The sequence below is a fragment of the Mytilus trossulus genome, chromosome 10 (genome assembly GCF_036588685.1).
Source record: "Mytilus trossulus isolate FHL-02 chromosome 10, PNRI_Mtr1.1.1.hap1, whole genome shotgun sequence".
Lineage (NCBI taxonomy): Eukaryota > Metazoa > Mollusca > Bivalvia > Mytilida > Mytilidae > Mytilus > Mytilus trossulus.
This window is the reverse complement of record NC_086382.1, coordinates 30,793,334-30,808,464: the sequence shown is the minus strand read 5'-3', so window position 1 is coordinate 30,808,464 and position 15,131 is coordinate 30,793,334. Positions and strand designations below refer to the sequence as shown.

At 32.4% G+C, this 15,131-nt stretch overlaps 2 protein-coding genes across 4 annotated transcripts in view; one reads left to right on the top strand and one right to left on the bottom strand.

The window, feature by feature from the left end:
* The window catches only part of LOC134687203 (EEF1A lysine methyltransferase 1-like), a 39,119-nt gene that overhangs the window by 9,752 nt on the left and 14,236 nt on the right, over positions 1 to 15,131 (top strand). The gene's annotated exons all lie outside the window — the stretch shown is intronic.
* Positions 1 to 15,131, bottom strand: part of LOC134687202 (uncharacterized) — a 30,094-nt gene that overhangs the window by 13,247 nt on the left and 1,716 nt on the right. For 2 of the 3 annotated variants that reach the window (XM_063547308.1, XM_063547305.1), the window contains exon 2: positions 13,403 to 13,852. In XM_063547308.1, the coding sequence (XP_063403378.1) occupies positions 13,403 to 13,812 (410 nt within the window). In that variant the 5' untranslated portion in view covers positions 13,813 to 13,852. Of the gene's footprint in view, positions 1 to 13,402; positions 13,873 to 15,131 lie in introns of all 3 variants that reach the window. The other variant, XM_063547307.1, reaches the window with a different exon arrangement.

Below are 15,131 nucleotides of genomic sequence, written 5' to 3'. Positions count from 1 at the left end.
TATTCCTATATAAAACTTCTTGATATGGGGGGTTACAGGCGGACACAAGTGGACACAACGCAATTTCTATATAAAACTTATAAAATATGCTGGCTACAGATGGACACAGCTGGACACAGTACTATTCCTATATAAAACTTCTAGAAATGAGGGGACACAGGCGGACACAAGTGGACACAACGCAATTTCTATATAAAACTTATAAAATATGCTGGCTACAGATGGACACAGCTGGACACAGTACTATTCCTATATAAAACTTCTAGAAATGAGGGGACACAGGCGGACACAAGTGGACACAACGCAATTTCTATATAAAACTTATAAAATTTGCTGGCTACAGGTGGACACAGCTGGACACAGTACTTTTTCAATATAAAACTTCTAGAAATGAGGGGATACAGGCGGACACAAGTGGACACAACGCAATTTCTATATAAAACTTATAAAATATGCTGGCTACAGCTGGACACAGTACTTTTTCAATATAAAACTTCTAGAAATGAGGGGATACAGGCGGACACAAGTGGACACAACGCAATTTCTATATAAAACTTATAAAATATGCTGGCTACAGATGGACACAGCTGGACACAGTACTATTCGTATATAAAACTTCTAGAAATGAGGGGACACAGGCGGACACAAGTGGACACAACGCAATTTCTATATAAAACTTATAAAATTTGCTGGCTACAGGTGGACACAGCTGGACACAGTACTTTTTCAATATAAAACTTCTAGAAATGAGGGGACACAGTTTCTAGAAGTTTTATATTGAAAAAGTACTGTGTCCAGCTGTGTCCACCTGTAGCCAGCAAATTTTATAAGTTTTATATAATAGTATGAAATTATAAATCATTAAGCATTTATATGAAACCGGTACCGTATATGCTGGTGTATTTCAGATACATGTTTTGTTGTAATTATTTTTGTATTTTATCGCTTAAGAAGGAGATGCGAGTTGTATCTAACAGCAACAATTCTCTTTAAGTTCAGTCAAAGTTAGAAATTCAGTATATGGCTTGACCACATGCTATTTTGAATTTTGAAGATGAAAATCCTTCCATTTAGTGTTAAACAAACAACTCATTGTCATCAATATTAGTTTAGTATTTACAACCGTTATTGGTGGGGACTGGTGATATATTAAATAGTGGTTTCTTGTGGCACATTTCACTATGTGTAGACCTTTCACTTCCTCCTTTGTTAGGAAAGGCATGACAATGAAATACAACTTGGTCTCATTAATAAATAAAAAGAAACAATAAGCTTTCCCTGTTTGTTAAAACGGCAAATGAATTTCCACTTGTATTTTTTTTCCATCTGATTAGTTAAGCTTTTTTCAACTGATTTTTATAGTTCGTTCTTATGTTGTACTGTTATACCACTGTCCCAGGTTAGGGGAGGGTTGGAATCCCGCTCACATGTTTAACCCCGCCACATTATTTATGTATGTGCCTGTCCCAAGTCAGGAGCCTGTAATTCAGTGGTTGTCATTTGTTTATGTGCTACATATTTGTTTTTTGTTCATTTTTTTACTTAAATAAGGCCGTTAGTTTTCTCGTTTGAATTGATTTACATTATCTTATCGGGGCATTTTATAGCTGACTATGCGGTATGGGCTTTGCTCATTGTTGAAGGCCGTACGGTGATATATAGTTGTTAATGTTTGTGTCATTTTGGTCTTTTGTGGATAGTTGTCTCATTTGCAATCATACCACATCTTCTTTTTATTATTACCACTTAAGATAATTGAATATATTCAGGTATATCAAGATTTTTTTCTATGCATACAAAAACTGCAGTTGAATTTTCCTCGTGACTTTTTTCCGTTTACCATCAGGACACACCAGCACAATGGCAGGACCAACCAGTACAGAATCAGGACATTTCTAAATTGAGAAAATGCACAATTTTAATATAGATTGTGCAGGTTTTTCACCAAACATTTTTGTCGTGTGGTTTTGGGTAAAGAAAGCGGTCTCCAGGGGCATTTTTATTTTATTTTTTGTGTTCAACATTTTCAAAAAGTAAGCACTTTTGCGTTACTTTTACTGAAACAGTTTACAAGGTCACATTTTTAAATTGGTGGCCCATAAACCCATAAGAAACAAACTAAAAAAAAAATCATCATTATCGTCTTCTTTTTTTTACATATTCACCAGAACCAGTCAGGAACAAATCACCAGAACAGAAAGATTTCTTGCAGGGCAACCTTACCCACCGTGATGTAGACATTTTTCGTATCGTACTGCACGCACGGAGTGTGTTACGAAAATGATTACAAAAACTTTAATTTTGATAATTAGATAAATCAGTACCCACATACGATGAATGACAGAAACTGAATGGAAAACGCAGATAAATTCATTTTTCAAAAGGAGTACATGTAGGTCCGGTGAGGACCGATTTGGACTCAAATTTCAGGTTCATCTGACGAAAGATTTCGACCACTTTTTAAACACTTAAGTGTCTATTTTATTTAAACCGATTAGTTTATGTGAAAGATTTAAAGATGGTTTAAGAAATTATTGCCAGAGGCACCGTGATGTCACCAATGGTAAACATGTAAAATGAAACAATAACTTACCATATACCAAGGATTTGTATAGTTAACAAATACAAATCCTTGCATATACCAATATAAACTTTTGTTGTATGTTTAATATACAAACAGAAATCGACCCTAAAAAAGTAAAAATACAAGCTTATAGTATTTTGAAGCTTTTTTGAAGCATTCAAATATAATGAAACGTACGATATTTTTTACGAATACAAAGAAAAAGCAAGTCTGCCCAAAAATGATTGATATTCAGTCAAAGAAACATGTATAGTGTGTTCATTGTAAACGTAAACCAGAATGCGTATAGATGTCTCTACGTATAACAGTCACAAATCACTTCTACGATTATAGATCAGCGATTTACCATTCATGCAATAATATTTTGTCGAAGGTGATCGAGATGTCCTTACAGTGGCGGATCCAGGGGAGGGTTCTGGGGGTTGGAACCCCTTTTTTTGAAAGATCAATGCATTTGAGTGGGGACATATAGTTGGAAACCCACTTTGTCCTAGGTTGCCCCCCCCCCCCCCCCCCACACCCCTTTTTTCAAATGGCTGGATCCGCCACTGTCTTATTAGGTAATTCAAATTCTCATACACTTAATTTTTTTCCAGAACACGTTATAGTTAATATCTGAGCCATATAATACATGTATTATACTATATGGGACTATCGGCGTTTTACGTTTCCGCAAATTGGCATTACTTTTCCGGAAAAAAAATATGACGTTTCCGCAAATAAATATCTTACTTTTCCGGAAAAAAGTTACTATTCCAGAAAAAATAAATTATAACTTATCCGCAAATAATTATGGAATACCTGTTGATCGAAAGCAAAGTCATAATCAAAAAAATAAATATTTATTAAGTAAAAGTTCATCAGTGCATGCAAGAAAAACTCGTCATAACGTAAGAAAACGTATGTCCAAAAGACAGCACTAATCAGATATATCTACAGTAGTACATTCACCGTTTACAAGTTTTGTATTTTGTTCAAGAAGGAAGACTTAGTCCATCTTCTTTTTTCATATTTCCGAAGCGTTGCTTTTACGGTTAGATTTCTCATCTGTAAGATGTTGTTTGAAGTTTCAATACATCGACAGAGACAAAAATATTAGGATGGCTAGCGTAAAACTGCTCCTTTTGGTGGGTATGAAAGACTCGGCACCATTCATTGTTCTCTTTTCCTCGGGGGGTCAAGAGGTGATGCCTAATTTATCTAATATATATTCAACCAGGTAATTTTCCGGAAAAGTTATAAATGCAAATTGCGGAAACGTATACTTTGAATTTGCGGAAACGTAGTATTGGGACTTTGAAAAATTAGCGGAAATGCAATACGCCCGGGACTATAAATTAATACTTTAGTATAATAGTCCCTGATTATATTCTCTGTTGATGTGCATCCTTCTTTTATTATTAAAAGTCTTGGGTTTTTTTTTAAACACTAAATACTAAATACTAAATGCACTGCCGATAATCTTTCAAAAAGCAAATTTAAGTTTCAACCTTTAAAACGTATATGTCACATAATTTGACCACATGGCAAGAAATTATACAATAAACATTGGTCACGCACGACAGATTCCGATGTAAAACACGTGCCGTTACAATAGCCAGTTTACGCGCATCAGCGCACACAGTTTTGTCGAATAGGCCAGTTGCATGATTGTAGGAAAGTTACCGAAAACCACGCCTACCTTTAAACTAATACCCAATCAAATGCCTTTACAGAGATTTTGTTGCGTATTCAATATTTGAAAAAGTTTAGACTCTTAATTCAAACTAAGAAGTATACTATAGAATATGCCCGTTATGCAATTTTTCAATAAATTTAAAATATTATTTCACGTACCTAATAAAAAATACAAATTAAAAAAAAATGCAAATTACAAATATTTCGAAATCCTTGATTATGCCAGAGACATAATGTATTATATGTCTCTGATGCTAATAACAGAATAGAAACTAAGTGGATATCATATATGAAAAAATGTTTTTGATAATTACGGTGTGATCTGCGGTATGAGTATGTTCAATATTATAGAGTCATTATAATGCACAGTTAGAGATAAATAGGTGTCAATATTAATCAAACGGAAACCCAAAGACCAGTTTCAACAAGAATGCTTATCTGTTATTACATAATTCTGAGACTACTATAACTGTGTTATAGTAGTCTCAGCATAATTGCATAAAACTTAATGTTGTTGTATTTTCAAAAAGAATTAATAATTTGAAAACTTCTTTTCATAATGACATATTTACCTTACTAAATTCATTTATATAATATGCAAAATGAATATAGATGTGGTAGTCAGTCGCCACTTGCCGATTGAATCTGGAAGGTGGCAGGATTTAAAGAGAGAAAACATAATCTGCCGTCGCTGTGACACAAACAACATTGGTGACGAGTACCATTACAAATATGAATTGTAGAACATTTTAACTATAGAAAGATTTTTTTTTACGGAACTACTGTTAGTCAAACCCTAATATTTTTAAAGTTGATCAACAGTTAAACTCATCAAATAATTCCTTTAAACTATAAATTACACGAAGAAAGCCTACGAGTAAAGTACAAGTGAATATATCATAAAGATTATATTTAATCCTGATTCGTCCTTGGAAATGGAAAACTCTGGATTCTCTAAAGTCTTTGATATTTACCTGAGAGATCAGTAAAAGAAAAATCTAACAAGACTTTCAAAAGTTTGTGAAAAATGAATAGAAATAAAAGATTTTTGTGTAGACGAGTAACAACATTGCATTAGCATGATTAGGAAATTTGACCAAATCAATGAAACTAAATTTAAAAAAAATAAGTGCACATCTTTCTAGTGGCGAAAACCACACATATCGAGTTACGTCGACGAAAGAGAATAAGTACATTAATAATAATTATGATGTCAATTTCATGAAATTATAGGATTTTAATTAGAAAATAATCTTAAACATGATTCGTGATTCCCCATGTATATATAGATTAAAACAGAATTATGATTTTTATTCTTAAATTAACCGATTGACCGAACACAAATGTGTGAGATTCAAATTGTAAAATCAGCCGCTGGACGGTAGAATTTCTATCAATCATTCAACGATATTAAAAGACTTTTGAGTGTAAAAGTATGATATAAATACTTTTAATGTGTTGAAATAATTTATCAAATGGAATGCTTGTTAAACTGTTCCAGTCATTGTTACTATAGTGACTGTCAGTCCATTGCGATATTACACAGCTTTTTTACAAATTCTGAAGAAGAAAAAAAAAAATTAAAAAAAAAAATGTTCCCATGGGAAAAATATATCTTCCCATGGGAAGAAATTTAGTTCCCATGGGAAGAAAAAATGTCCCATGGGAAGAAACTATCTACCAATGTTCCCATGGGATATTAAAGTTCCGATGGGAACTTTAAAATTCCCATGAGAACTTTTACTTTTCCCATTGAAACTTTTCCTTTCCCATGGGAACTTTAACTTTTCCCATGTGAAATGTACTTTTAATCAGCTGTGGTGACAATAGTGACAATGGTGACATGTTGGGACATATGGGGAAATTTAACATTTTTGATTATCTATCACTTGGGCAAAAAATATTTTTGATATCTTGTAAACCGACAAAGTCAGATTTGCCAATCCTGGAATGGCAAATTTGTCCCGCACAGGGTTTAATAAATAAACATAGGCATGCAAGGGCGGTTATGCACTTTATTATACAAATAACGCATACCGGTGCCAACTTTTCAAAATGCCCATGGGGGTTTTGCGTGCAAGATGGCTGTCATAGTCCTAAAAAACCTTCAAGCGGGTATTCAAATACATTTTAATTTTCATACTCTCATAAGCCTAAAGTCATTGTATACTGAAAAGTGCTATAATTCTATACGCATGGAATTCATGCTACTATTTTCTTTTGTTTACTCTGTATGTGCATGTTTGCACAAATAACTTTGAATTCAATTGTAACCTTTAGTATAAAAACAGTATAAAGGAAGGAAGAGATGAGTAACTTCGGGAATGCAAATGCAAAAACCAATTTTCTGTGTATACTATATAAGTATAATACTATTAGTCCTAAGTATACTGATTTGTATCACTACAATATAAAAGTTATTACGGTGCGGTTGAATTTCCTGTCATTTATTCATCATCCAGACACGAACTTGTTTCAGAAAAAAATTATCTCGGCCAGTGTACATTTACCTCAGTTTCAGGTATAGAGATGTGCTCTTTTTCTGTGACATGTGCTTTTGACCATCCACAAGAACTAACTGGCTATTTTTCTTGTTCTTGTATTTCTAAAGTTTTTTTATAAATAATTTGGAACCAAATCGAAGGCCTGACTAACGAGTTCTGTCCCCTATTTGTTTTAAGTTTGTAATAGATTCAGATTAAGTATGCTAATAAGATATGTGCGCATAAAAAGTGCACACAAATCTCAGTGTGTAATTTTAAATTCTCAATGTGTGTTTTCAGTTTATCTATTCTCAGTGTGTCTTTTTGAAATGTCAGTGTGTAATTTTCAATTCTCAGTGTGTAATTTTCAATTCTCAGTGTGTAATTTTTAATTCTCATTGTTAGTTTTTCATTTTTGTAATCTCAGTGCGTCTTTATGAAATCTCAGTGTGTATTTTTTTAATTCTCAGTTTGTGCTTTGAAGTTTTTAAATCTCAGTGTGCTTTGTTGTAATTCTCAGTGTGTAAATTTTTCGAAAAATGGTTTAATAGATATAGGAAGATGTGGTGTGAGTGCCAATGAGACAACTCTCCATCCAAATAACAATTTAAAAATTAAACCATTATAGGTTAAAGTACGGCCTTCAACACGGAGCCTTGGCTCACACCGAACAACAAGCTATAAAGGGCCCCAAAATTACTAGTGTAAAACCATTCAAACGGGAAAACCAACGGTCTAATCTATGTAAACAAAACGAGAAACGAGAAACACGTATATATTACATAAACAAACGACAACGAAAACATAGTTTTGACGAGAACGGCTTGCCATAATTTTGTTGTGCTTGCTCACAGTTACTTGAGAAAATTGTAAGGATTCCATGGCGCCAAATAAGAATAGTCTGGGATCCCGGCCTATTCTGAGTTCGCATTGCAATGACAATTGGAGACAGGAACCTAGGCTACAGATGAAAAGCGAGTTCTACCCCCTAGTTATTTAAGCTTGTAATAGATTCAGATTAAATATACTAATTCGATATGGACGCATAAAATGTGCGCACAAATCTCATTGTGTAATTTTCAATTCTCAATGTGTGTTTTTCAGTTTATTTCATCTCAGTGTGTCTTTTTGAAATCTTAGTGTGTAATTTTCAATTCTCAATGTTTGTTTTTCAGTTTATTTCATCTCAGTGTGTCTTTTTGAAATCTTAGTGTGTAATTTTCAATTCTCAATGTTTGTTTTTCAGTTTATTTCATCTCAGTGTGTCTTTTTGAAATCTTAGTGTGTAATTTTCAATTCTCAGTGTGTAATTTTCAATTCTCAGTGTGTGTTTTTAGGTTTTTTGTAATCTCAGAAAGACAGTTCGTCTTTATGAAATCTCATTGTGTACTATTTTATTCTCAGTGTGTGTTTTTAGGTTTTTTAATCTCATTGTGTTTTTTTTTTAATTCTCAGTATGTAAATTTAAAAAAAAATGGTTTAAACATAGTTTTGACGAGAACGGCTTGCCATTCTTTTACAGCACATTTCACGTTATCATACAAAGACTGAATCGCAGACAGGAACTTTCCATTTATGCCCGTTCCTTGCAACTTCGTTTCTCTCTGAATCCGTTCTGTTAATCACACAGTACTTTGCGAGCCATGAATTAAAACGAGTATTGAGAACATGGCCGAATATATTTTACTAGGGACAGATATTAATGTAACTACCCGGTAATTTAAAGGAATCGTTCTATCTTCAGATCCAGGTTTAAAAACTGGATTGATTATGCTTTTAGTCCATTTATCTGGTACCTTTCCCAGTTCGAAACAATCGTTACAGATTATATACAAAAATTCAATGGCTGCTGTGTTTTTTATTAACTACTGCAGGCATCTCATCAAATCCTGAAGCTTTTCGTAGTCAAAGTTCGCGCATTCGACTGCACCATAGTGATCTCACCGTGTGGTGAGTTCATTCATCGTCGAAACGTCACGTTGGTTATAATCGATGTCACTATTATTTCAGGATGTACCCCTCTGAGGAGCCCAAAATTTCTAGAATTAAACTCTTTTTTTCTAAACCTGATTTTTGGGTTAATATGACTGTAAAAAATATTGGTGAAGAAAAAATTATATGGTGGTGCGCTTCTTTTTTTGCTACGGCCTCTGAAAGTACCCAATTTTAAAGATTTTTCCATTTTTAATCAGTTTTTACCCATTTTTGGGCAATTATCGTGAAAAAAAATCACAGTTCCAGAATTAAACTTTTTTTTCAAACTCTCAATAAAGATGAAGGGGACCAATCTGAATAAATTCAACTCACAAAAACTATAGGTAGGTGTTAATACAAGACAGTTTTATCAGATTTTGATGCTTTTTCGTGTCAAATTTACCATATTGACAATTTTGTATTTTTTTTTATTTTTCTCTCTTTAAAGAACAAAATGCATATTTTTCAACTCTCTTGTTATAAATGATTGAAAAAAATACATATCTATGAAATTTGAAAAGACAATTAAAGGTATATGGAATGGGTAGGTTTCTGGTAAATTATTTTTTTCTGTACCGCTCACCCATTTTTCTCAAAATTTCACTAAATAAGATTGACTTGATTAGTAATAAAATTTGTAAATTTCATTACTCAAAAACTATTTATAAGATAGACAATTCTTTCACAGAGTTAAGTTTGATTATGATAATTTTCAAATTCATTGCTATTTTCTTCTTATATCCCATGTTTTGGAAATAATTCTAGAACGAGATTTCAATGAGACTGAACGAGAACGAAATGTCAGAAGAATACATCCTTAAGCTGGCATTTGGTTAAATTCCATGATTGAACTTCATTTCTAAGTAAATTATACATGAAAAAAATCGTCAAAAGTAGTATTTTATCCTGAAACTTGCATTTGAAGAACTAGGGAGAGGTGTTTGAGAAAACAGGCCACTGGAAACGTCTACTATTGCTTGCAGGAAACAGATTATGGTTCGGTTCCTTCCGTGCAATATATCATTTGGTACTAACAACTCTCAAAAAAGAAATTTTTGGTACTTGAACTTGCCGGGATCGTTTTTCTCCGCTCGAAACCGCCACCCAATGTGAAGCATAGCCGACATCCAGCATGTGGGTGTTCTAGACGCTGTAATTGTACTAAGGTAGAAAAATAATGAAAAGTAATATGTATTTGAAATTCAATTTGTTTAAGATTCGTTTAGTCTATTTTACAAATTATATAAACGTAAATCCAAGGAGTTTGTTTTGAAAGGTGACAAAAAGAGGAAGTAACTCAAATTGTTGTAAACAACTTTCGTACATACACAAGGCCGTTATATTATTTTTCTCGTTTGTATTGTTTTAAATTGTCATTTCGGGGCCTTTTATAGCTGACTATGCGGTATGGGCTTTACTCATTGTTACAGACCGTACGGTAACCTAATTTATGTGTCATTTGGTCTCTTGTGGAGAATTGTCTCATTGGCAATCCAACAAATGGAGGTGTTTAACGACCTTGGCTGGGTTATTGCCCTCGCACGGTCGAATATGGCAATCCGCATACCACATATTTTTTTTATATTTGAAATACACAAATTATTTACAACCTATAAAAGCTAAGGTAATTAGTGTGTTTGACACCAAAGCTGTCAAGAGAAGCCATACAATTAATGGGTCAGTTAATTTGACAGCGCACACAGCTAGTTAAACGGCCCTTCCTGGTCATTGTAGCTAGAATTACGAATTTGCTGCCGTATTTCAAAGGAAAATTACTTAAGAAATCAGTCTGATGGCTTAGGAATCATAACGAAAGCGGACCATTTTCGGAATTCCTGGGTTATTTAACGGACTAGCGAGTATCACAGGTAACCCTGAGAATTGTGAAACACCCACAGGATACAGGTCAGTTGACAGAAATGCAGCCGCCTGACAATTTCTTTAATATAGCGGAAAAAAAGGAGGAAATAAAATATTTTTAGTAGTTTGAAATAGTGTTATACTAAAATATTTTATATCATTTAGTGTTATACTACACATACTGCTATAAATATTTTATTTCCCCCATTTTTTCGCTATAATTATGAACATTAACGCCAGGCGAGTGTGAAACGTCTAATACGCATAGATATCTGATAATTATCTAGGTATATAATACATATTCTTACTTTGAAATAGTTGCATTGCCATTTGATTTTATTATCAATAGTCATGAGGACCAATTTAAAAGTCGGCTCTACACCTTCAAGTGGATTCCCTGTACCCTGGATTAATAGATTGAACGTGCGCATTTCGTATTTTAAGTTCATTACAATAAAAGTTGCAAGAATTTGGGCAACGCAAGTTTGTGAAAAAAAGGAGGAAATAATATAAGTAGTTTGAAATAGTGTTATACTAAAATATTTTATATCATTTAGTGTTATACTACACATACTGCTATAAATATTTTATTTCCCCCATTTTTTCGCTATAATTATGAACATTAACGCCAGGCGAGTGTGAAACGTCTAATACGCATAGATATCTGATATTTATCTAGGTATATAATACATATTCTTACTTTGAAATAGTTGCATTGCCATTTGATTTTATTATCAATAGTCATGAGGACCAATTTAAAAGTCGGCTCTACACCTTCAAGTGGGTTCCCTGTACCCTGGATTAATAGATTGAACGTGCGCATGCGCATTTCGTATTTTAAGTTCATTACAATAAAAGTTGCAAGAATTTGGCCAACGCAAGTTTGTCCCTTTTCATACTTCATATAAGGGTATAATATTGTATTATATTGACGATTAATTCACTCAATATCTTGATTATATCCAGGAATGATTTAAAATTTAAATAATTAGTATAGCCATTGGTGTTCTATATGGATGTGTCCGGTGCCTAAACAATGCAAAAAGAGATTTGCAGTATAATTTATTTATTTAAGAAAATTGAATCTGATTGAATGTTCAATTGTGTCATTTGTCATGTGGTCATTTATATTAAATCAAGCATCTATGTTAAACTGAATTACTGTATTCAGTATTTGTAATTTATCGTTGTGTCCATGTGTCCGGACACAAAATGCATGTCAACTATATTTTGCACCGAAACCTTGCCACTAATGCAAATTGTCATGAAATTGTGATTTTTTTTGTAACCATCTTGGTCATGTTTGTTGACGGGTCTATTTCTTACATAAAAATATAAAAAAAATACCTTTTTAGTATGTATATTATGTACTTTACAAATGAGCATAACAATTTGGAAATTGAACATTACTACTTATAATCATGATAATATACATCTAAATAAATTGAGGATAAAAACCTCTAATTTGTCATTTAAATAAGAAAGATCATATATATCATAGGGAACATGTGTACTACATATACTAAGTTTCAAGCTGATTGGACTCCAACTTCCTCTTAAACTAGTTTGAGTCGACCAAAAACTTTAACATGAAGTGGGACAGACATTATAATAAAGAAAAGATATAAACTTAAGAATAGGGCTTTCTTCATGTTCTTATCAATAAGATTAAGAAGAGGTAAAAAAGCTTTATGGCATATTGTATAAAAATAAATAGTGCATCATACCCTTATGTCACATCTACAATGTATATCTAGATAAGCATTAAAACACAGACATGTATTGTATGCTTAAATCTTTTCAGAATTTTTACTATGTAAATTTTATCATGTTTAATATATTAATTATTATATAAATGATAACAATTTAATTCAGTCTAGATGATTAATACATTTGTACTGATGTCTATCTAACATTTGTCAAAAGCCATAATTGTAATTTTTCATAGATTAGATCTGGTTAACATATGGGTTATTCATTAAACATTATAATAAATTTAATTTTATAATTCTGCTAATCAGCAGTTCTTTTGTTTGATTTCATCAAGGTTTAAATCTAAATAGCCTATCTCAGCAGAACAAATATAGATATGTACATAAAGGTGGCTATTCAAATACGTTTTGTATACATTTGTGAAATGTATGCATCACAACCTTTCAATCTTTTATGGTCAATTTCATTAAAATGAATGACAGTATGCAAATAACATAAATATAAGCCTTGTTGACAAACATCAAGGGTCTTTTGAATTTCTGTCATTAAATTCGTCTTTGACAGAAAATCCAATAAAATTACTGATTGTAAGATTGAAGTGTGCAAATGAAAAATAAATTTTGCTTCTATTAAATTTAAATTTGGGGAGACATTATATAATTTTTGTTTGAATATATTAAACATGTTTAAAAGTCTACATTTATCTGTGAAAAATTGTTTTCTAACGACATATATATATGAGTCACATTCAAAAGTTAGCATTCAATTGATTCACACATGTTTATAACAATTTTTTTGTGTAAATTAATGTAATATTTTTAGCATACCATTAATTGGCAATCATTTCCAAAGCATATTTCATTATTTTTATTAAAAAAAATTTGAGTGCTGAAATTAAAAATAAGTAAACATCATGAACTTTGGAGCATGATTATCGTACTATTAAGACTCATGCTGAGTCAAAAATCTAATCAAAATTTATAATGTATTTGGAGTTTTGAGCACAAATTGTGTACTCCTAGTACATGAAGTATTGAGTAAAGTTTATGACCGAGGGCCAAGACATGACTGAAATGGTGAGAAATATTTGTGAAAATTTAAAATCAATTACCTTGAAGCTAAATCAGCACACCAAACAATACTCATAGCACCATCTAGATTGTTCTCCCTAAGATATTGTTCCAGTATTTGAGTTGCCTCCTCTTTGGTAATCTTATCACCAAACTGTGCTGCAAGGTAATTATCACCATCACCATATTTCTCTTTAACAGTTTTCAAAATGTACTCAGCTTCACCAAAAAGGTCAAATCGTATCTGATTACGAGCTTTGTTGAATAAATTTTCGATCTCGTCTTCTGAACCTTTTAAAACAAATTTTGGTAGTTTCCCAAACTTCAAGAACCTCTCTTTTTGCTCTTCTAAATTAAGAGGACATATGGCGGCAGCAAATTTGATTGGTTGTTTTTCTAATGTTTTGATTGTTGTGTTTCCAACACGACGTGAATTGAATCTCTTTGTCATGATTATTGCACATAAAAGTTAAGGCTGGTTGTGATTGGCACTTCAATAAAAGAAAAATATCTGTTATAAATAAAAATGAAATGGCAAATGCTTATATTTTTCTTTAAGGTGTTACTAATACTCAATTAGAGGACTGTACTGTATTGGAAAAACATGAAGATACAATGTACTTACAATTCATGAGGTATCCTAGGTTAGGAGGATCAAGCTCAAGGCTTTGACACCCACAAACTAGTTTTACCCTGCCTCATTTCTGTATGTGCCTGTCCCAAAAGACTATATTCATTATATTTCGGTAGATTGTTGCTGTGTATTATATTTGTTGTATGCTTCATTGTTTTGTACATACATGTACACCAGGCTGTTAGTTTTCTCATTTGAATTGTTTTGCATTTGTATTTTTCATGCCTTTAATCATGTTTATTGCTGACTCATAATGCTGTATGAGTTCTCCCATTTATGTAATATGAAGACTGAATGGTGACGGTCACCTGTAGTTGTTAACTTCTATGTTGTTTGGTCTCTGGTGGAGACATGTCTCATGAGCAATCATACTTGCTCTTCTTAAACTGTATACTATAAATGGTAAAAGTCACTGTTTGTTTGGCTATGGTCAGGTTGTTGTCCCTTTGACATGTTCCCTGTTTCCATTCTAAATTGTATGGCACATACAATCAAATTCAATATTTTCATAGAATTGAAAATGGAAACAAGGAATGTGTCAAACAGAAAACAAGCAAAGCAAAGAGCAGATTTTAACAGAATCCAGGTACACCTTGGCAGCCTGCACTGGTAAAATAAATTGTAATGACTATATCATGAATGTGGTTGGTTTGATTTTGGAGGAAAGGCAACAGAGTTGGTGAAGAGGAACCTTTAGGATTCATGACTGGAAAACATCATTATTACATTAAAGGGGCTACTACATGTAGATGCATTTTTGGTACATAAAAATTTAAATTAGGATTTTTTTATTTGTTCAATCATTATCATGATTATATTAATGTAAGTGAAGTAGTGAAATAATTTTCAGCTATTAGCAGTCAGTATTATGAGTATGGTTCAATTTTGTTCTAAATTTAAGCTAAGAAACATTGATGACGAATTATTCACTTGCAAGTCATTTGCAAGTGTATACATCGACCTCAGTGAATCCATATTCAATTTCATGTGAACTTCTATTCACCCATAATTATTGCCTTAAGCTAGAGATGGATTAAGTATGATTGATGTTTTTTAGGCTATTAAAAGAAAAAAATGAAATATTGAAAGTGAAACAAAGTCAAAGGAAAATCAATTGATCTGACATGTTGATTTGA